Source organism: Schistocerca gregaria, chromosome 1, assembly GCF_023897955.1.
Source record: "Schistocerca gregaria isolate iqSchGreg1 chromosome 1, iqSchGreg1.2, whole genome shotgun sequence".
In the NCBI taxonomy this organism is placed as follows: domain Eukaryota; kingdom Metazoa; phylum Arthropoda; class Insecta; order Orthoptera; family Acrididae; genus Schistocerca; species Schistocerca gregaria.
In genome coordinates, this window is record NC_064920.1 from 1,077,588,362 (window position 1) to 1,077,612,948 (window position 24,587).

Below are 24,587 nucleotides of genomic sequence, written 5' to 3' on the forward strand. Positions count from 1 at the left end.
ATTGGATTATAAATGAGGCTGCATTAGAAGACAAGAGACCTTCGATCTGTAGACTCAGTTATCGTAGAGTAGCTGCACCACCTCCCACCCCAGGGACTCCATCTGATAACGTGGCACTCGAGGGATAAGTTGTTTGGCATTCCCTACAGAATGCACTTGTCAGAGCTTCACCATCACAGACACCTTGAAAATTGAACCTAACAAACCCCTATGAAATGCAATGGAATAGGCAAGTATATTCATGTAAGTCATCATCAACGGTCAGTATGATATCTGTGTCCAGTCTATGAGTCGGTCAACACTCGATAGAGTGGTATCACTACCCATGATTAACTCCCATTAAAAGTTTCAAACACAAACCCAACCATTCTATTCTTCTTCCTTTATGTTTAAAAAATTACAAAACCAATAACTTGTTACTCTGAATTTCAGTATATGTAGTTTACTATACTCACAGCTTATGCAAAGACCTAATGAGTTAAATCATTCCTTTGCGTGTGCCATAGTGATACAACTTCCTCTGCTTTCTATTACTGCCGTATGATAGTACAGCTAAAATCGTTCTTATTCCTGGCTTTCCACGTACTACACATACATCCTACATCTTCAAAATGTTTCTTAAAATGTTAATTTATAGTTAAGTTTATTAACTAAGCTCATGGATATCTTCATAATATACCGATGTAATTATCGCTGAATAAACACTAGGTGGCACATGTGCAGGTGTTGGGTATTTCTGGAAGAAGTGGTTGTAGAAAGTACAATATTAAAAAGATAATAGGGTAGTCAAAGAAGATAGAAACTATACACAAGAAAACTACGATAGAAATATGGAAACAATTTAACTCAGACGGCTGGCAGACATCAATTCACTGAATTTGTAAAGGGCGCAAACTCTCCTGGACCATTAAATCTTTTTACTCATATCTATACTGTATAATCTTTTATCTTTACCTATATAATGGTCTGTTAGATATACCATAATGCTTTTGGACGCAGTATATTCTGCACTTTAAAAGGTCCACTGTAATGTTGAAATAGTTTCTCATTTCCTTCTTTAAATTTGAGCTATGGTGAAAATCAAGTTTGAATTTTGGAAGTTACTCTGAGAAATTCATTTTACTTACCAATTGTAGCTCCTCTAATAAACAACTCGATAATACACTGTTATTTACACCTGCGTTCTTATGGATTTCCTGCTTTGTACTCCCAATAGCCTACTGCAGGTGCGACAATTCTTTTTTGTGTTCTTTAGCATCTTTCTTAGAAAGTGTGTTAGTATTAAGAGATTCTAATTTTTCTTGTATGGTAGAATTTACAAATTCGGGTAATCATTCCTCCAAATTAAGAGTTTCAGGTGTGCTAACTATGTCTCCAAATTCTTTGCATTGTTCTAAAACAGTTACAAACTAATTGCCTCTGAGATTTCCTCTTTTACTTCCTCACAAACTGAATTGCATTGGTTACTGATTTCGTCCTTCAACTGCTAAGGCAAATGGGTCAAAATAGTTGCAATGTTAGTTAATTTAACTTCTATTTCGTGTCTGATGTGTTCTGTTATCTCTAAGTATAGTTCTTCTTTTGTATTTTCTACCTTGTCAGACAATTCATTACTTTTAGACTCTACTTCGTTAGCTAGTTCCTTTCTAGTGCCTGATAACTCATTTCTAGTGTCAGACAGTTTATTATTTGTTGAATCTATTTTGACAGATATTTTCTTAAAACTAGAATTCATTTCATCATCAGACATTTGTTGTAATAAACCTTTAAACCATTCTGGAGCCACTGCAGTAATTTTTCTAGTAATGACTGGCAAATATTCTCTATCACGCACCCTCTATTGGAAATGATGTCCCATGCTTCTTGACAGAGCACAGGGGACTGGTGTAGGAGACCCACACCGTTGTACTAGGCAAGGTCCTAATGGAAGTGGTTTGCCATTGCCTTCCTCTGATCATAATGGGGATAAATGATGATGACAATGATGAAGATGACACAACAACACCCACTCATTTCAGGGCAGGTGTAAATCCCTGACCCCACCGGGAATCGTACCTGGGACCCCGCACTAGGGAAGCGAGAACACTACCACGAGACCACAAGCAGTGGACTGCACCCTACATTACTCTGATAAATTGTTACTGCACAGTTTTCATAAATGTGGTAAAACTGAAACATGTTGTCACTGTCTAGAAGACAAGTTTTCAAAGTGGATTTCTGTATTTTCTCAACAGTTTACTCTTTCCGATGAACTGCACTCTCTCATCGTGTAGCCTGTGCAACCGCATGTACGTGGCAATATATTGCAATGATATGCCCCGCCTGGCGCAACCAATGTATCAAACTGCACTGTGTTGTATATCAGCATACCTGCTACATTGCTGAGCTACCCACCGATGTCAGGATTCAAAATCTTCTTATCTGAACCCGCCGAAAAATTCTTCTCCTCCACACCTACTGAGAAACTACTCTGCCATTTTTAAAATATTGTTTTATTCATCTGTCGACATTGTTTACTTGACACGTAAATTCAACTGAAGTTGCTGCAATACTTGTACCACAATTGTATAAGTATGGTTTGTCTTCAGGTTTCGTGATTTGTTCAGATATTTCCTTTCACTGTCTTCTTAACAGATAATTGCTGAGTTTTGACAATATACTTCCATCCATTCACTTATAGTTTTTCCTTCTGTTTAAACCCTGTTGCTCTTAGCAACACTGTAATTTATCGCTCACTGAATTTCAAGACTTTGTAAATTTATAGTTCTTTATTTGCTCCCTTTTGCTGTAATGCTTCATGTCCTGTACACTGGAAGCCAAATAAAGTGTTCTTCTTAATGTTTTCGGGTTTTATGTAGCTGCTGACTCCCTCCTTGTAACTGAAGATGAGTCAGAACACTTCATGAGATCTGTCACTTGACGTAGTATCTAGTGTATTTACCTTTTTCTTTTAATCTGGTCACCATAGTCAATTCTCTTGAAGTAGAGGTCCTGCTAATCAGTACCTCTGAGTTGCTCGGTTAACCCGTGTCGGGCATGCTGCAAGTGTTCAGGATGACAGGGAAGCCATTGCTGCAACACAATCTTCGACTCAGCATTGCATGGGGTAGCATCGGTTACGGTCACAGCAACAATAGGCCGCATCAAGACACCTCTTCAAACATGGTGGACACAGCAGTATCTCTACAGTAACTGTCTCCCCAAACAGATTGTTTATTGACTTGCGTGTGTTTAATAAACTACCAAAAATTCAAATGGACACAGGAGCTGCAGTGACTTTAGTAAATGCACAAACATATGTGGACTTGGCCTCCCCTTCCCTCACACAGCTTTCACAGAAGTTCACTAGTTATAATAAACAGCACACTCCAATCCTAGGTCAGTTCTCCAATCCTATATCTCACAAATCTGTTGTTCACCTTCCTTGTTGTGAATCATTCTCATAGTGCAGACCTGGGCTAGACGTGTTAAACACTTTCGGATTCTCCATTGCCAATGAAGTAAATTTCGTGTCACATCAAGTTCTGTATCGGCAGCTGGAGTCCCTCTGCTCTGAGTTTTTGTCTCTGTTTTCCCCTGGGATTAGTTGTGCTACTGTTTTTCATGCCCATGTTACCATGAAAGAGTCCACCTGCCCTCACTTTTTTTTATTGCCTCTGCAGTGACTTCAGTGTCATAATTGATGCACAGTATGTAATAGATATATACCCTTTGTCCTGCACTGATGTGCTGCTCGCAAAATTATCAGGTGGCTACTACTCTTCCAAGATTGATTTGTCAGAAGCATACCTCCAGCTCCCTTTGGATGAGGTCACTAAATGCCTTCTCGCTGTCAATACACCTTTCAATCTATACCAATATGAAAGCTCATCTTCTGGCATCGCTAGCATGCTTACAATTTTTCAGTGTTTTTTAGAACAGTTGACCAGCCTCTAAGCCCGAATGCAATATTTACCTCAATGATATCGTTGATTCACGTTCTTCCACCGATGACCAACTTAGAACCCTTTGATCATTGTTTTCTTTCCTGCAGTCTGCCAGTCTCTGGTGCAATCTTGCCAAAACTCAATTTTTTCAGCTATCAATTGAGTACTTAGGTTTCAAGGTTTCTCACACAGAGGTCAGGCCGTTGCATCATGATTATGATGCAACTGCAGCTGTGCTGTGGCTGACCTCCATTAAGGAGCTACAGGCATTTCTAGGTAAAGTTGTGTACAACTATAAGTTTTTGCCGGATGCATCCACTGTTGCTCAGCCTCTGCAGGTGCTTTTGTGTAAAAATGTGCATTTTTCTGGTCCCCAGCTTGTGACTGAGTGTTTGTTAGAATCTAAGTTTCAATCTGCCCCATGTCCGGCCACTTTTCAGCCATGTCAGCATCTCGTGTTGGCTGCAGATGCCTCTCAGTAGGGTCTTGGCATGGTGTTGGTGCACAAACACAAAGACGAGTCTGAGAAATTTCACATCTCTTTATATGGTTCTAAGTTTCATTTAATCGTGGATCACAAGCCTTCGGTTGCTCTTTTTCACCCTTCAGCTTCCATGCTGGACAAGCCAGCATATTGTTTACAGCAGTGGGCTCTTTCCTCCTGTTATCAATATCAGATACATTACTGGCTGACAGCTAAACACCCAAACGCCAATGCCTTATCTTGCCTTCCAATCGTCCCAGACCCGACGTTCGGGAGGACGAGTTGCTTTGTTTCTATTTAGAAACTGAGAATCAGAATGTAGTCAATGGTTTTCTCATCATTGGTGCCATAACAGCATCAGCTTCCACCGCAGATCCTGTACTTAGTCAGGTCTTTTCTTTTGTGCAACACAGTTGGCTGGAAAAACCTCCAGGCTGTGCCTTGAATCCCTTGCATAATTACATGTCCCACCAGCACTGCCTTTCTAAGTATCACAGGCTTCTTTCATTAGCTGCAGAGGACCTGCTCCCTGGGTTGCATAACGTACTGCAGCTTCTGCAAGTCTGTCATTGGGGGTCCTCTCAGTCCAAAGCTTCGGCCCATATATATGTGTATTTGCCGGGCACAGATGGGAACATTACGCATCTTATCACTAGTTGCACTCGCTGTGTTCAGCAACAGGCGGCCCTGTGGGAGCATCTACATGTCAATTTTGCTGGGCCCTTCCTAAATCAGTATTGACTCATTGTAGTGAACATCTATTCAAAGTTTCCATAAGTGGCGCATTGTCCATCCATGTCTGCAGTAACCACAATTGCTATCCTGTCTAAGATATTTGCAATTGAGGGACTTCCATATGCCGTGGTTACCAATAACAACCCACAGTTTGTTCTTCGAGATTTTGCATTTTTTTGTTAGGCTACTGGTGTTTGCCGTCTCACAGCTTCCCTTTCACCCTCAATATAATGGTGAGGCCAAACGTACAGTTTGAATGTTTAAAACTCAGATGTGGAAGTACTTATCTGGCCATGTCCCCTGAAGCTGCTTTAGTCCGTTGTTTGAGTTCATACCATTTCGCTCTAGTGGGGGACAAGAGCCTGGCAGAGACACTGCGTGACGGCAACCACGGGATCACCTGCACCAGCTGTGTCTGACACCGTGTTTGTTCTGTGACGATTCCGGCCAGCTATGCCTGTCTGAGCTTGTGGTTTCAGCTGCCAGCTGAACTGGGTTCCTGCCGTCATCGAGTGTTCCCTGGGCCGGCACCTGTGCGCCATCTGCGCTCCTGACAGGTGGATGTCCTGTCACTTCAACCAACGGTGGTCACACATGGCGAGGTCTGTTGTGGAGGGCCCACCACCTACCCGTCCTCACTGTGGCTTATGTCTGTTACCTTGTCACAGGCGGTCTGGTCTGTGCAGCAGCAGGGGTTGCTACCCGTCAGATCGCAGTCTGGGGTTGCTGCCTCCACCCCTACTTGTCGACTACTGTTGCCGAAGCAGCCTCCACTGCACCTGATGCCGCAGCCGCCTCCATCTCCATTGCCGGAATGTGTACGGCCATTATCGTCGACACCTCCAGCACTGACTGCTGACCTCGATGAGGGTGTCATTATTGAGACACCAGTGCCAGTCCTACCCTGTGGCCTCTCATGAGAAGAAGGATGGCATGCTAACCTGCCAACTCATCATTTCTGCCCCTAATCGCCAGTAATTGCCCACCACATGCTGCAGCAGCCACTGTAGTGAGAGGATGAAATGGACTTCAGCAACGTCACTGGTGTTTCCCGTGACTCGTAATCTCAGTGCCTTGTGAGATCAATGCTTTCTTTCACAGTACCAGTGCTTTTTTGGTACCAGTGCTTTTTTTCTGTATGTACCATGCATTTTTAGTTCACAGGCCAGCTTATAGAGGCCAACTGTGTTGGCCCCTGGCATGCTCTAGTGAGCCACCAAACAAACAGTATTATTTAAGCAATCGCAAGTGAGTGTTTGGCCTATCCTGTAACTCGTATTTCTGATGTCCTGTCAATATGTTAAGTACTACACACAACCTGTACTTCATTGGATCTTAGATGTTGCTCTATAAAGTACTCAATTCCATAAATCATGTTTGTTCTTGCTTTATCATAGGTGAAAGGGAATACAAACGTCTAAAAAATGAGATTGACAGGAAGTGCAAAATAGCTGAGCAGGAATGGCTAGAAGACAAATATATGGAGCTAGAATCATATGTCAGTACGGGAAAGATAGATATCGCTACAGAAAAATTATGGAGCCCTAGGAGAAAAGACAAGGAGCAGTATGAATATCACAAGCTCAAATGGAAAACCAGTCCATAGCAAAGATGGAGAAGCTGAAAGATGGAAGCAGTATACATAGGGTCTACACAAGGGAGATTAATTTGAAGGTAATGCTATAAAAATGGGAGAGGATGTAGATGAAGAGGAGATGGGAGATAAGATACTGCGAGAAGAATTTGACAGAGCACTGGAAGACCTAAGTTGAAACAATGTCCCAGGAGTAGATGACATTGCGTCAGAACTACTGATAGCCTTGGGAGAGCCAAGCCACGACAAAACACTTCCATCAGATGTGCTAGATGTATGAGACAGATGAAATATCCTCAGACTTCAAGAATAATGTAATAGTTCCAATTTCAAAGAAAGCAGATGATTACAGATGTGAAAATTATTGAACTATCATTTTAATACGCCATGGCTGCAAATTATTAACACAAATTCTTTACACAAGAATGGAAAACATGGTACAAGCCAACCCTGGCGAAGATCAGTTTGGAGTCCGGAGATATGTAGGAGCATGCGAAGCAATACTGACCTTATGACTTTTCTTAGACGAAAGATTAAGGAAGGGCAAACCTACATTTATAGCATTTGTAGAGCTAGAGTAAACAGCTATAAGAATGAGGGATATGAAAGGGAAGCAGCAGTGGAGAAGGGAGTGAGACAGGGTTGTAGCCTGTCCCCCATATTATTCAAGCTGTACATTGAGCAAGCAGTAAAGAAAATCAAAGAAAAATTTGGAATAGGAATTGAAGTCCACGGGGAAGGAATAAAAACTCTGAGGTTTGCCAAAGACAATGTAATTCTGTCAGAGACAGCAAAGGACTTGGAAGAGCAGTTGAGCAGAATGGACAGTGTCTTGATGGAGGATAAACGAACAGCACCAAAAGCCATATAAGGGTATTGGAATGACGTCTAATTGAATCAGGTGATGCTGAGGGAATTAGACTAGGAAAAGAGACACTTAAGGTAGTAGATGAGTTTTGCTATTTGGGCAGCAAAATAACTGATGATGGTCAAAGTAGAGAGGATGTAAAATGTAGACTGACAATGGTAAGGAAGATAAATTTGTTAGCATTGAATATAGATTTGAGAAGTCTTTTCTGAAAATATTGGAATGGAATGTAGCCATGTATAGAACTGAAACATGGAAGATAAACAGTTGATACAAGAAGAAAATAGAAGCTTTTGAAAGTTGGTGCTACAGGAGAAAGCTGAACATTAGATGGGTACATCATGTAACTGATGAGGAGGTACTGAACAGAATTGGGGGGGGGGGGGGGGAGGAGGATTTGTGGCACAATCTTATTAGAAGAAGGAATCAGTTTACAGGACACATTATGAGACATCAAGGGATCACCAATTTGGTACATCAGGGAAGCATGAGGGGTAAAAATCGTAGAGAGAGACCAAGAGATGAATACAGTAAGAAAATTCAGAAGGATGTAGGTTGCAGTAGTTACTCAGAGATGATGCGGCTTGCACAGGATAGAGTAGCATGGAGACGCATTAAACCAGTCTTTGGAACAAAGACTAGCAACAATAACAACAACCACCTCACTGGCACAAACAGCAAAAGAAACCAACCTCACTTCATATAATGACACTGCAAAAGTAACTGTAAATGCACGTGATGATGGAAGCATGCTGATGAAACTCATTGTGCTAGTAAAATGTTAGTGTTTGAAAGGTGGCAAAAACATTCAGTCACTGCAAAATATTAAGTTTCGTATTTTTTAAGCTATTGAAAACATTCTTGTTTCATTGGATGCACCTTATTTTTCTGGGATTGCAGATGTATCCAGATTTGCTTTATTAAGGAATTGTGATTTATTATTGAATTTCTACGAGCTGTATATACCCATGCTTCAGACTGCCTTAAGCTTCATCATTCCTGGTGCTTCTTGTGCACCATAGGCATGTGATGAACCGCAACTCTCATTCACAAAACCAGCTCTAACACACAGTGTTGCCAGCTAATGGTATCTGTCATTTGGTCATTTTGCTATAGTGTACAGTAATAGTAGAATCAAGGTATTTTGGGCAATAACACTGCTCGGGGTTAGAGTACTGAATGAGATACAATGAGTGATCAAAAAGTATCCAACCTTCTTCTTTCCCACATAAACCAGTTATGTGGTAGACTTTCTGCAGTGAGTGGTGGAGGACAGATGTGGACAGTCACAATTTTTTTTCCTACCAGCATTAGTTGCTGGCAGTCGACATATATGTAAGGATGTCGTGAACACTACTCAGATTCCAGTAAGCTGTATTATGATGCAAAATACTGAGCAGCAATATTGCATAAAATTATGCCAAATGTTTTGGAAGAAAGTCATATCACAGTATGAGAACTTGTGAAGAATATAGGGGTAAGCATTGGATTGGTACATTCGACTTTGAGAACTTTTTGTGAACAAAGAGAGGCCCACAAAATTTGTACCGGAACTGCTGACAACGGAGCTCAAGCAGTGCCATCTGGAAATCACACAGGACATGCTGGACAATGAAAATAGTAACCTCATATTTCTTAATACCGTGCTCACAAGTGTTGAGATGAGGGTTTCTGTGTATGATCCAGAAACTGAGATGTAAGAGGGGAGGGGGGAGGGGGGGGGGGGGGAACCTACAGCAATGCCACAACGCCAGACAGTGGAAAAGCAGGTGGATCCTTCCCATCTGTTAGGTTTTTTTACTCCCATAAATAACCAAACCGTTTAGCCTGATTTCATATTTTTGATACATTTACCTATTGACAAGTAGTATTTACTTGAAATTTTAAATACTTTTCTAGACCAAACTTTGTTCAAATCTATTATTCAGGTTACAATGAAATGAAAAGGAAAGTTGTCACTCACCATATTTCATCATCAACAACAACACACACATACACATACACACACACACACACACACACACACACACACACACACACACACACACACAAATGTCATCTCACACATACGTGACTACACTATCAGGTAACTGAGACTGCAGTCATGTGTGGGTGAGTTGCATTTGCGTGAGTGTGAGTAGCGGGTGCGTGAGAGAGTGTGTGTGTGTGTGTGTGTGTGTGTGTGTGTGTGTGTGTGTGTGTGTGTGTTGAAGGCCTTACTGGTCAAAAGCTTTATTTGTGACAGTCTTTTTGTTGTGCCTATCCGCAACTCAGCATCTCCACTATACAGTGAGTGGCAACTTTCCTTTTCATTGTACTGTTACATTCTATCCTGGATTTTCCATTGTTTTATTACTCAGATTATTGTTTCAAGTGTTCTGATTCCATTAGTGTAATTAGTTTTCATTAGGGCATTATTAATTAAAAATTACAGTTAACTGAAGTTAACACTATAGTTCGAGACATATAGAACTTTGTGAGCCAAGTCAGTAAATTTGTGAAAAGTGGCTATACCATTAGAAAGGTAAGTATTTCAAGATTCTTGTAATGTATTTTAAATTATCGAAAACTGAAGTTCAGAGCCAAGGCCAAGTTCAATAGCAGATTTCATCGAAACTACTGTTACATACTGAGCTTCAACTATATACTTTCAGAGCATTAATTTTTCCGTACAATATAACATACAGCATTAATTGATGAACTCGCTAATTAAAGACTTCATGTAATGTACTTTGATTGCAATATGGCACTAGCTTTTTCATTTAAAGAAGGGTATTCACAACGCAGAAGAAACAACAGCGTCCATGTATTTTCACAATTTTGTAACCAGCAAAAATTGGCGTGAGTCAAAGCCACTTTAGTTCTTGTACTTCGTCAAAAACAGTAATTTCAACGTAGCAATAAGTTCAGAGCCAAGGCCAAGTTCAATAGCAGATTTCATCGAAACTACTGTTACATACTGAGCTTCAACTATATACTTTCAGAGCATTAATTTTTCCGTACAATATAACATACAGCATTAATTGATGAACTCGCTAATTAAAGACTTCATGTAATGTACTTTGATTGCAATATGGCACTAGCTTTTTCATTTAAAGAAGGGTATACACAACGCAGAAGAAACAACAGCGTCCATGTATTTTCACAATTTTGTAACCAGCAAAAATTGGTGTGAGTCAAAGCCACTTTAGTTCTTGTACTTCGTCAAAAACAGTAATTTCAACGTAGCAATATGTCAAAGCATTACTTTTCAAAATAACAGTTTAGTCTTACACCCATCTATAAGCAGTCAGATGACACCCAAAGTAGTCATTCTGCAGTTTGACAGTAGACAAGTATCATCTATGTCAGACGTGCATGTGTTGCTGACTCACACTACAAATGTGAACACTCTATATGAGAAAATATGCACACAAACAACTGTTAAACTCAAGAATTTTAATATGCAATTACTTTCAAGTGATACCTTTTTCAACTGAAGCGTGATGCAATTAGCAAACACTGTGATCTATTATTAAGAATTTTAATATGTAATTGCAATACCTGTAATCTAAAGTAAGGGGCTTTCTTAATTGAACTGTGAAGCAATTAGTAAATACCGTTAACTACTGTTATACTCAGTGATTTGTCTGATTAACTGTCTTAAATGAGACACTGAAGTATAATCACTGTTAACAAAGTGCCACAAGATTGTGCTAAATGGGACTGTGTCATTTTTAGATAAAAGTAAACTATTAGTTTGCGCCACAATAGAAAACTTCCCACTTTGATTGCGAATGCTGGCCTGGATAATTGCATTAATAATTGTTCATAATGTAAAAAGTGGTCACCGTACTCAAAAAGTGAACTTTGGAAGGAATAAAATGTGTGTGTTACTGCCATCTAAAATAGTATCATGTGCATCAATGAACAAACGCTGTCCCACAACCACTCAGATTTTCAGCTTTGCAGTGATCGACACTAGCGCTATCGAAGAGAAGATATGTAATCCAGCTGTCAGTTCCAATGCAAAGCCCACATTGACAGTTTTCTTCTATTCTCATGGGAACACCACTATGTCAAAACATCACAAAGGGAATTCTGTACGGAGATCGTTCATTGCCTTTGTGATCTAGCGTGGCGTAAACGACCATAACCATGGGCACCGAAAACTTGGCAACTCTACTGTAATGATGCACTCACCCATTCTGTGCATCTGACAGAGTTTCGTTACCATACACAATATTCCTACAGTTACCCAGGCTCCTTAGTCCTCTGTTGTGGCTCTGTGTGACTTTTGGCTATTTCTCAAGCTGAAAATACTACTTAAAGGAACACATTTCGAGTCAAGAGAAGACATCATGTGGAATGCGACAGCCTAACTGATTTTCGTTCCAAAAGATGAGTTTCAGAAGTGTTTTAACAAGAGCAGGAGGGCTGGGTAAAGTGTGTGCACTACCGTGGAGAATACTTTGAAGGCGATTAGGGTTCTGTACGTCCAAATCAATAAATGTATTTCTGCAGAAGAAAGGTTCAACACTTTTTTAATGCACCTCATATAAAGTAACTGTCAGTTGGTCCGGATCATAAGGTCAGGGAGTAGGCAGGCCCCTCCTTTCTCCCTCCTATCTGATCACCAAATTCAATGATGCAGTGGTGAAACAGTGATGTAATAAAGACCACTCTCAAAACCAGTGCAGGGAACGCTGAGATAAGTAACAGGGGAAGGCACTAAGAGGGTAGACATGATCAGAAAGACACAGCAGATGATGATGATGATGATAAAACAAGGTAGGAGAAAGATTGGTCTCACAGGCAGGGGTAGACCACAGTCACAGGTCTCCGTGGGGCTCAGCGTGCAGTAGGCGACACTACTCAAACAACTGTTCCAACCCGAATCTGGGAAATCAGAATATTAAAGTCAGGAATAAAAGCCACTCTCTCAGTGAAAGCATACAACTGCTCACTCATTGTTGGTCAGTATCAACGATAACTAGACCTAAAGCCTGCATTCGTCAGAATGCTGTTAGAAGACAGCACTCCACTTAGATATGAGCAACTGTCAACAGAGCACCACGTATTACTGCACTGATGTGGCAGGGAGGAGGGAGGGTGGGAGGACTGAGGGGACTTGATACCCAGGATGAAGTCACAGGACAGGTGAGTGTGTCAAAAACAGATCTGCCATAACATCATGGACTCCATTTGAGACGGATGGAAGAACTGCCACACAGCAGTGAACTCCTGGATGACACACGGCTTGTTGGAGGTAGTGGTAGCCTATTATTTCCTATTCCAACTTCAATAGACTGCCTGTGTCAAAAGTGCATTCATAGGTCAGGGCTCGGTACCCCATTGACTGTGAGATCAACTCCCTGGCTAGGTGATCACCCATCTGATCCCGGGGAACCCCATACAAGTCTGGGTCCAGAGGTCCACTGGCAGAACTGTAATCTGTAATCTGGCATAGTCATCTGGTTTAAGTCACACAGATAATTTAACTTGTTGTTCATAATTGACCATACAAGAGCTCCAATACATTGCACATTTGTTTCAGGATTATATATTACTCGTGTGACACGTGCTACTTCACACTTTGTGTCAGCTGTGTGACATGTACTGTGATTCCTTGCACTTGCTGAAAATGACTCCGTGCCTACAAGTTACTGGAATAATATGCTCAATATTTTCCCAAGTGGAAAGCTACATTCAGGAAGTAATTCAGCATACATGAGATATTCCTGTTGATTAATGTCATTGGCCACACTATAGCAGAATATCATGTCTGCCATCACCCATATGAAATAACAGACCTCCATTTCACTTTTTATGTCGTTCACACTCCATGGAATCAAGAATTTTGTTTAGATGCCAAAAGAACTTCAAATCAATATGTTTAGAATCTCTGTTGGTCCATCACAGCCAGGATATGGCTGGTATATACTTTTCAATGCCAATAAACTGTACCATAAATCGTACGCTTTAGGATATTTTATTTTATTCTAAAAGCAACCAGTTTCAGCAATTCATTTTGCCACCCTCAGGCCCCTGCATAATAAAAGGGTAAACATATCAAGCTTACAGGGAGTGATAGGTAATCACAACACCCCTTAAGCTTAAAAATTAAAGTATTGGCATTAAATCAAATCTTTGCGTACATCCAGCACAATAGACTAAACATGTGTGCATATTTGTTATGTCATAAAAATCATTTTACATCACAGATTTACAAATGAACATGTAAATTCATTAAAAAGGTCAGCACTAGACAGTGTACAATCAAAAACTCCATTGAAATAAAGCTTATGTCTTTTTTTTATTATTCCGTTAGATGAGGAACTGCCTAGCATATATGAGTACCAATCTTCATTTCATGTAAAATGTCACACACACTAAGCTATGAAATATAATGGTATGCATATTTACAGCCTAGGCAATATCACAAATGGTAAGACAAGTAGTTGTCACAGCATCAAAAATAACTCTATGCAAAATCCAATGGAAGTTGACATATTAAGAGAAATTAGCATGCATAGTGAACACTAAGAATATTCACAACTATCATGTGACCTAAGTTATACAGTGAATCAGAATAAAAGACGATTTGGTTTCCTTTATATCACTTAACAGGTCAGCATTACCACAGTTAAACTAATCAGCAAGAATGTCAAATCCTACTTAAGCAAGGCGAGTCCTCTGTGTTCACAGCTGACAACTTCATACAATTTGACTGGGAGTGTAAGACACTACCTAACATGGTAGTTTCACTGTCCTTTTACCTCTTTCCTTAAATGCTCACAACAGTAGTCCCTGAACATTTAACCAGCTTTGCCGCTTTTGAGAGATTCATTCACAGGCTCTGCATAATAATAATATGCCCTTTGTCAAGGTCACTTAATCTCAATGGATTTCCCCATTTGCAGCTCGTACCTTCGTTAGGGCGATCCCCCATCCTGTCTGCACTGCTTACATACTTTTGCTGCCATATCATGTGCCCACGTCATCGGGCTTCATAAAACGTCGCGGTGGACAGTGGTCATAATGTTTTGGCTTATTGGTGTATATCTGACAACAGCACCACAGTCAGAAGAGTAAGTACAAAAGCAAACACAACCAAACGGAAATGAGGAATCAACATCAATATGAAGACAGCCAACACTATCAAGTACACACCATTTTCAACAAAAGTACATTGACACATATATCAACAAGTATTTGTTTCCAGACAACATTTACATTTTTTTCTGCTTCTCACCAGAACTATTCCATGTGAAAATATATTTTTTTCCTTAATGTCCTACTATTATTGAGTATGTGTACAACTTTGAGAAGCTTTTCTTAAGTTTGATGGCTGGACTGTTTGCACAGTTTATGTGTTTATCAGGTTATCAGTTTTACATTATCTGTCTAATAGGTATTCACATTTTTATTAACATTTGGTAATGAGCTGAGGGTGTGTAACTGGAAGTTGGGGACTATGTTTGTAGCTCCCTATGCAATGACTAAGCACTTTTAAAATTTGTTTTAACTGTTTTTGGCGGTCCCCATATGAGGGAAGTAAAATGTAGTGTTTAATAATCGACAGCAACATTACCAATCAGTAACAATTTACTTGTCTTTGGTCACTACTGTCGGAAGTATTAAAATATTTTGTGATTGTAGTGATATACACAATGAAACACTTACATCTTCGCGTAAAATGGTGTTCTGTTTATCACTTGTAAACACAAGTTCAAGCGTCCCTTTGTCATTTTCAGAGATGCAACCTCCTCTGAGAGCAACAACTTCTTCTTCATGAAACGGGACATCCTTTTGTGGAAAGTCCCCCAAAATAAAAACATTCAGTGGACGTCCTTCCTTGCCTTGGACATCTGGATGCTCTGAAATATTTCACACAACAAATACATACGGTTAAACACTTACAGTAGAGCTAACAAACATCTGTCTAGTGCTCACTGTGCTACAATTCAGAATTTCGTACTAATTTTGCATTTAATTCAAGTTTTTACTTTATCAAACTTTAGAAGTTAACATGTCCACTCATCTCTTATACATTCATCCACACACTGTGTTCCATCCATCCCAAAATGAAGGAGAGTCATCCAGCATGTGTAATGGGTCAAATTACACATCAGCCAGCACAGAAAGACTGCAGGCTGCTTATGTTGAGTAAATCGACAGCTGCCGAGCCCCTCCCAAATACAATCCTTAATGCAACCACCTGGCAGGGAATTTGTTACCCTGCCAGCAGCCAGCCACTGGCAGCACTGGTGGAGACTACATTTCGCCTCTGTTGCGAGGCCTTCATTTATGTAGAAATCTTGCACACATTTGTTAGGTGATAAAACAGTGTACTGAGTGAAAGTGTTTCAAGTTAAATACAAGTATTCTATTCACCAATAGGGTATTTATGTACAATTCGTACATGCATACAGAATCAGCGTGTGTAGTAAGGAGATTATTTTGAGAGGAATTTCCTATCGTTGACGGCCCTAATAGGAGTATAATTCATTGACTGATAAATAAATTGCATGAAACAGGGAGTGTTTTAGACAGGAAATACACACAATCACCTACTATGCTTACAGAATAAATTCTGGATAACATTGGGTACGCTCTGGAAAGGTCTCCTAGAAAATCAGTTTGACATCTTTCTCACCAAAGGGGAATTTGGTATGGCTCTGTTCAAATGGCTAAAAAGTTACTGAAGTTACAGCGCTATAATGTAACTGCAGTGCACTAACTTAAACCGTGTGACCCTGAAAAAATGTTTAGGTTTTGTGAATGGACTGAATAGGTTACATGATGGAGAAATTGACGCTCACCTAACTTTTTTTCTGACAAATCATGGTTCCCTCAAAGTGGGTGCATTAATTCACAAAATAACTGTTACTGGACTTCTAAAAAGCCTAATGTAATACACAACGAATCCCTGGATGATCAGAATATAGGAGTGTGGCGCACTATTAGCAATGAAAGAGTAACGGACCCTTTTTTTTTGCCCCCCCCCCCCCCAGAAACCAATTAACAGTGAGCGAAATGTGTAAAACATTTTGTAGTATTTATTTGTTTTTTCCTTTTGGTGAATTGACTAAGAGAAAATCTGCTTTCGCAAGCTTTCAGTAGGACTCTGTGAAGGCACACACTGCCAACTTCTTACTACAGGAGATCCATGACATGTTTTAAGATAGAGTTATTATAACAACATATGGCCTCCTCGCTCTCCCGATTTAATACCTTGTCATTTTTATCTATGGGGCACTACAGGAAAAAGTGTACAAATCAAATCCCAACACTTTAGATGAACTTAAAAGTAATGTTCATTAAGAAATTGCTGCCATTTTTTCAGAGGGAATTGCAGAGTATAATGAACAAATGCCCAAGCAGGTGTCAGAAATGCTTGAACAATGAAGGGAAGCAGTTCCAACATCTCCTTGCTTAATATATGTGAGTAATTTGCTGCAATTTTCTACTGCTGCGACTTCTCTGTATACTACAGCATCATCCGCGAAAAGCCGCATGGAACTTCCGACACTATCTACTAGGTCATTTATATATACTGTGAAAAGCAATCGTCCCATAACACTCCCCTGTGGCAGACCAGAAGTTACTTTAACGTCTGTAGACGTCTCTCCATTGAGAACAACATGCTGTGTTCTGTTTGCTAAAAACTCTTCAATCCAGCCACACAACTGGTCTGATATTCCGTAGGCTCTTACTCTGTTTATCAGGCGACAGTGCGGAACTGTATCGAATGCCTTCCAGAAGTCAAGGAAAATGGCATCTACCTGGGAGCCTGTATCTAATATTTTCTGGGTCTCATGAACAAATAAAGCGAGTTGGGTCTCACACGATCGCTATTTCCGGAATCCATGTTGATTCCTACAGAGTAGATTCTGGGTTCCCTGAAATGACATGATACGTAAGCAATAAACATGTTCTAAATTCTACAACAGGTCGATGTCAGAGGTATAGACCTAAAGTTTTGAGCATCTGCTTGATGACCCTTCTTGAAAACTGGAACTACCTGTGTTCTTTTCCAATCATTTGGAACCTTCCGTTCCTCCAGACTTGCGGTACACGGCTGTTAGAAGGGGGGCAAGTTCTTTCGCGTACTCTGTGTAGAATCGAATTGGTATCCCGTCAGGGCCAGCGGACTTTCCTCCGTTGAATGATTTCAGTTGCTCCTGTCGCACCTTCCATTAGGCTGTCTTCTCAGTCTTCCCCTATGACCTAGCCTCTCCTGTCTAAATATCCCACTTACCTACATGTCATTTTCATTACCATCAGATTAAGTTTTCCCCTCCAGTTCATCCCCTGATCCATTCGTTTGCTTTACTGGCTCTCCCAGTCATTCCCAAAATATGTCTCCCTCAATTTCAAATAGTGGAAAATCCAGGATGGAATATGGCAACATTATGAAAAGGATAGTAGCGGAGATGCTGAGTCACAGACAGGCACAACAAAAAGACTGTCAGAAAGTATGCTTTTGGTCAACAGGACCTTCATGGGGAAAAAAAAAAGAAAAAAAATACACACACACACAAACATGACTACGGTCTCTGGATGCTGAGGGCAGATTCAGAGCAATTATCCTTTTCATGTTGTTTTCCCTCACCGCAATAAGCCAAAAGCGTCAGTACACACTGGTTGTAGACGTTCTCTTTCAGGAATGTAAGAAACTTGGTTTTGAGAACTCTACTTTGTTTACCACACTGCTACAGGTCAATTTTACTCTTATTTATTTATTTCCTGTTGATTCAGTTGTTATCAGACTAACTATACCCCAAGAAGCAAATTTTATATACATATAAACATAGCACGAGTTTGTCAATATATAGACAGCTGATAGCGGTCTATGAAATGTTACATTTACTTTTGTTTGAAGTATTACATAATAACAGTAGCTGAGTAGCATAAGAGGAGCAGTGTTGGACTCCCCCCCCCCCCCCCCCTGTCCCCAACACCACCCAAAAAAAGTAGCTGTTTCACTTCTAATGGTTCAAATGGCTCTGACCACTATGGGACTTAACTTCTGAGGTTATCAGTCCCCTAGAACTTAGAACTACTTAAACCTAACTAACCTAAGGACATCACACACATCCATGTCCGAGGCAGGATTTGAACCTGCGACCGTAGCGGTCTCACTTCTAATACCTAAAGCAAAAGCTAAAGCTGTCATCAAACTAAGAGCTTGTCTAAACAACAGAGTGCTTTACTAAGTGTGGTCCTACTGGTGTTGGTACACCGTTGCTTTCCTCCAGCCCTTGAACTTCCTCAACCAGCCAATTATAGACAGACCACAGTGCAACTCAACATTTTGCACATTAACAGTCACTGCTGCAGGTGAAAGACGCAATAATTTACAGATATAAATCCTGCAACTGACAGAGGATCGCAACGAAGATACATCGACTTGTATAAAGTAATTAAGGAGTAATTCTCATATTTCTCAGTTTGTGTAGATGCTCAATAGTCACAATCTGTAGTTAGTGTATTTTTCACAAATGCCTGCAATGCCTGCTTCTGCCTATTACCATGTAACTTGACTCATTTGACATCTCTGAAGGCTTTCTCTTAGAGTATGATGTGTTACAGAGAGTATGAACAAGTCCATCTGTTCACTGTTGAAGTTAATCTGCACCAGAGGCAAACAGTACAGTGTCACCAGCCAAATGAAGGGGAGTTCCCAATAATTAACATTGCTTATTTGTCTCTCCAGTCCAAGGATATGAAAACTTCTACAAAGATTTCTGTGAATAGAATTGGTGATATAAAATCTCTTTGCCTGACTGCTTTTTCAATTGGGAATTTCTCACTGTCCAGATGAAGTCTAATGGAAGCTGAACAATTATGTACTGTATGTATTATTCTGCACATTCAAAATTCTATTCTTCCAATCAGTCAAAAGTGCTGGAGAAAGTAGCTATAACCCAGATTCAAAATTTTATTGTAAAAAGCAGACAAGTAACCAATTTAGATTCTAACAAGGAAAAAACACACTAGGTTCAGTGAACAATTCAACTGAAAGGATAAGCGAAATTTTGGATCTGGGTTGTAGCTACTTTCTCCAGCACTTTTGACTGATTGGAAGAATAGAATTTGAATGTGCAGACTAATACACACATTACATTACACTCCTTCCTGAGTTTTCCATTGTTTGAAGATAAGCAAAGGATTAGATGAGCCATTGACTCTCTTGCTTACCTGTAAATTAAACAATGGGACTCCAGGTTGGAATGTCAACAATGTTTGGAAAGGATAGATTGCTACTCAACATACAGATGACGCAGTGAGCTGCAGACAGCCACAATGAAAAGACTGTTACACATTTTGCATTTGGCCAAAGTCTTCTTCAAAGAAGACCACCATCTCTGGCAACTTGGACCAGCATTCTGGTTTTTCTTTACTGAGGGAGGCTTTGGCTGAAAGCTAAATGTGTAACAGTCTTTTCACTGTGGCTGTCTGCAACTCAATGTGTCATCTTTACCATGTTCTATAAATTAGATAAATATGGGACTAAGGACAATGCTATGGCTTATATTATACGTGCAACACATTTTAAGGGTAACTTTCACTTCAAATTCAATAAATTAGGCTATATTCTTAATGGAATACAGTGTCAAAAGGTGTGCCACAAGGCTCCATTCTACAGCCAATGTTTTTTCCATTCTATGTAAATTACTTACTGATAAATATAAACTGCCAATTAGCTCTCTTTTGAAGACAATACTTTTCTTTTAATAGAAGCTGATAATGCAGAAAATAATCTAAGCTCTACTGTGAGCACACTAAAAACACTAGAAAACTGGTCCCAGTTAAATGTGTTGAAGTTGAGCATTGCAAAAACCCACACAGTACATTTGAAAACCACACATTCAAAATGTGTAGAGCTTAAAATATAGCATAACAATCAGCTTCTGGGAAAAATTGATGGGAAAAATTGATATGATCAGATTCCTTGAATTAAATCTGAACGGAAGTTAATCTGGACTATATACTAGTAAATTCTATCAAATAAATTAAACAGTTTTCAGTTTGCAAAATTGTACTAACATGAGTACAAAAAAATACCATATGATAGTTATTTTGAATCATCATTAATTAGGTATGGTGTTCTGAAGGAGCACAAGAAAACTGTCAGCTACATGTGTACTGCACAATGAAAATAAACTTGTCACTCATTATTTTGAAAAATATAAATCCAAACCATTCCCTCCCTATACATTAGCAAAATTATAATATCATTATACAGGAGACAAAAACTATTTGAGAAGAATCATTATAGGCACACTTAAACATAAGAAATAAAGAGAATTTTATAGTTTGCACAGTCACCATGGCATATGAGGACGAAAATATACAACCAGCTAATAGGAAAAAAAACATAACATGAAGCTAGGTCATCTAAAAATAAGGCTCCACAAGATTTTGTACAAAACATTTTACTATCTGATACAAGAATTCATGGAGGGTAAACAGACAATGTGAGCTAGCTGTAACTTAGTAACAATTTTTTTTCTGTGACAAAACTGCATTATTATTAGGATATTGCTACTAGTAACAGTTCTCCATTTCAGCTGAAATTTTACTAAAATGTTTGACTTGATTTACATTATTTATGTTCTGGCACTAATAAATTACAATTCACACTTCATATTGGCAGAAAAAATGCTCTATTTCTCTTAGAAAGTTGGTACAGATTTTGTTGAAGCAAGCCAAAAGCTATCTCAAAATCTGAAATCTTAAAGTAGTAACTCAGAGTCGTCTCTCCATCTTATAATTTTGTTCAAGACTTACAACAGTTCTACAGGTCCACACTTTAAATCCACCCCTAAAGCTAGCTGTTGATGATGATTTTGATAAACATAGGTACATTACAGAGAGGAGGCTGGCAAGTCTCTATAGTTCCATGCCTTGTCTGTCTCCTTTATTGCACAGCACTGTAGTTACAACTATGTTGCAGTTTTGGGGGAATGTCATCCATTGCACACATTCAATGAACAAATTTGAAATTCCCAATTGTATTACTTTTCCTCCATCATTCACATTGAGGAACAAAAAGTCCTCTCCTGCTGCCCTTTCTTTCTTCAAATGCTGAATGGCATTAAACACTTTGAGGAGATCGTCAACTACCCATGACTCTGCAACAAGGAATTCTCTACCTTTAGTCAGTGAGGTTTGGAACCGGTGTGGACTCTTGTTGTTGTGGTGAATGCTCTGCTATGTTTCGTTTGATCATGCATTAATAAAGGGTGTTTGGACTGCAAAAGGTTGGTTACTTCCATGACGTAGAAGTAGCTGTTCAGTTCAGATTGCCCTCAAGAAGTAGGAGGTGAGATCACTTGTTATAGGCAATGGCACTTCAAACCATCACACCTGGCATTTGTCCACTACGCCACTCGATAATACAGTCTGCCTGACTGCATTCACCGTGACGGCATCAAACACGTATGCTGTAGGACAAGAAAACACTACATTTAGCCACTCAGCATGCTGGTGTTGTCATTCACATTCCTATTGCTTTGGTGGGTTCTGTCAATGCAAGCCGATGGTATGGCTTGTATGCCACCAGTCCAGTGCACAGTAGACGGCGTCGAACTGTCGATGAAGACATGCACACCTGTTGCAGTCCTCCAACATTGCGTCAACTCTGAACGAAGCTGTCCTGTCCATTACGGCCAAGCAGACAAGATTGGGGTCATTTTGCACTGTGGTCACATAGTGCTGTGTACAGCCCTCTTCTCTTCACTGGTTCCATGTACACCTCACTGTTGAAGTAGTATGCCCTGTATAGCTGCAATGTCAGAGAATGACACATCCGCCTGACAGAAATGTATTCTCCTGCTCCTTTTGAATGCACTGACATAATGATATTCCACCCTGTGATTTCGGTGAGGCACAGTGGCACTCAATTAAATGTTTCCAATTCATACGGCGGCTCCACACTGACTGAGCATTGTGTAACACTGACCTATTTTGTCGCACAGAAGCGGGTGCTGTTGAGCCTAAAAGCACGCCACCACTCTGCCATTTAAATCATGTCCTCTTATTGTGGCGTGTTGCTGGCCACTGCTTCTGAGTGTTTCACTTTTCACAAACAGGAGTGTATTTTAATGTGACAGGGTGCTGCAGTTGTCCCCTCCAACTACTCCTCCAACTACTCTGAGTTCCCTACATAATCTTTAATTCTGCAGAATGCATTATTTATATGTGTGTTTCAACAGCATTTTTATACATACACATCAAGAAAAGTTTTGCATCACCTCGGTTTCGAGACTTCCGGAACCTGTACAGAAAATTGGAATAGAGATCAACATTAACATCATTTCCGCCCTTTTAATTGCTCATGAAAACCACACATTGCGTATTGTATCACAACACAGTGAGACCTTCAGAGGTGGTGGTGCAGATTGCTGTACACACCAGTACCCCTAATGCCCAATAGCACATCCTCTTGCATTGATGCATGCCTGTATTCGTTGTGGCATACTATCCACAAGTTCATAAAGGCACTGTTGGTCCAGATTGAACAGCAATTCGGTATAGATTCCTCAGAATGGTTAGTGGGTCAAGTCGTCCATAAAAAGCCCTTTTCAATCTATACCACGCATGTTCAATAGGTTTCATGTCTGGAGAACGTGCTGGCCACTCTAGTTCAGCGATGTCTTTATCCTGAAGGAAGTCATTCACAAGACGTGCATTATGGAGGCAAGAATTGTCATCCATGAAGACGAATGCCTCGCCAATATGCTGCTGATATGGCTGCATTCTCTGTCGGAGGATGGCATTCGCATATCGTACAGCTGTTACGGTGCCTTCCATGACCACCAGTAGTGTACATAGGCTCCACATAATGTCACCCCAAAACAGCAGGGAGCCTCCACCTTGCTCCACTCATTGGACAGTGTGTCTAAGGCATTCAGCCTGACCGGTTTGCCTCCAAACATGTCTCCGACGATCGTCTGGTTGGAGGCATATGTGACACTCATCAGTGAAGAGAATGTGATGCTAATCCTGTGTGGTCCATTCGGCATGTTGTTGGGCCCATCTGTACCATGTTACATAGTGTTGTGGTTGTAAAGATGGACCTAGCCATGGACGTTGGGAGTGTAGTTGCGCATCATGCAGTATATTGAGCACAGTTTGAGTGGTAACACGACGTCCTGCGGCTGTACGAAAAGCATTATTCAACATGGTGGCGTTGCTGTCAGGGTTACTCCGAGCCATAATCCATAGATAGCAGTCATCCTCTGCAGTAGTAGCCCTTGGGTGGCCTCAGCAAGGCATGTCGTCGACAGTTCCTATCTCTGTATCTCCTCCATGTCTGAAAAACATCGCTTTGGCTCGCTCTGAGATACCCGGACGTTTCTCTTGTTATGTGCCCGTCCTGGCACAAAGTAACAATTCTGACATGATTGAACTGCAGTACTGACCGTCTAGGCATGGTTGAACTACAGACAACATGAGCCGTGTACCTCCTTTCGGGTGTAATGACTGGAACTGATCAGCTGTCGGATCCCCTCTGTCTAATAAATGCTGCTCATGCCTGGATTTTTACATCTTTGGGAGGGTTTAGTGTCATCTCTGAACACTCAATGGGACTGTGTCTGTGATACAATATCCACAGCCAATGTATATCTTCAGGAGTTCTGGGAACTGTGGCGATGCAAAACTTTTTTTGATGTGTGTAGGTGTATTCTAGTAATCTTTCCAGATACTTGGGCAATTTATTAGGTAATTTTATTCCCTGACAGAAAAAGCTGCTTTCAATTTTTTGTTTGTTTTTCCATAGTAAATGTAAGTCTAAACTGGCTTTTATTTCACAATTATGAACAGAACTACTAGTGAAATATTTAATCATGTTTTCCCTAATATGAACCACAGATTGACAGATGTACTCACTTTGTGCAGTATGGATACTCCTCCTTTAAATAGTTCTTTGCAAATAAGCCCAACTATTACTTCTAATTACAGGGTGATTCAAAAAGAATACCACAA

At 40.2% G+C, this 24,587-nt stretch overlaps 1 protein-coding gene across 4 annotated transcripts in view; it reads right to left on the bottom strand.

Annotated features, from left to right (window-relative positions):
• LOC126281745 (uncharacterized) overlaps nucleotides 1-24,587 on the bottom strand; it is a 221,055-nt gene that overhangs the window by 162,244 nt on the left and 34,224 nt on the right. For all 4 annotated transcript variants that reach the window (XM_049980961.1, XM_049980943.1, XM_049980935.1 and 1 more), the window contains exon 3: nucleotides 15,273-15,466. In XM_049980961.1, coding sequence (XP_049836918.1) covers nucleotides 15,273-15,466 — 194 coding nt within the window. The remainder of the gene's footprint in view (nucleotides 1-15,272; nucleotides 15,467-24,587) is intronic.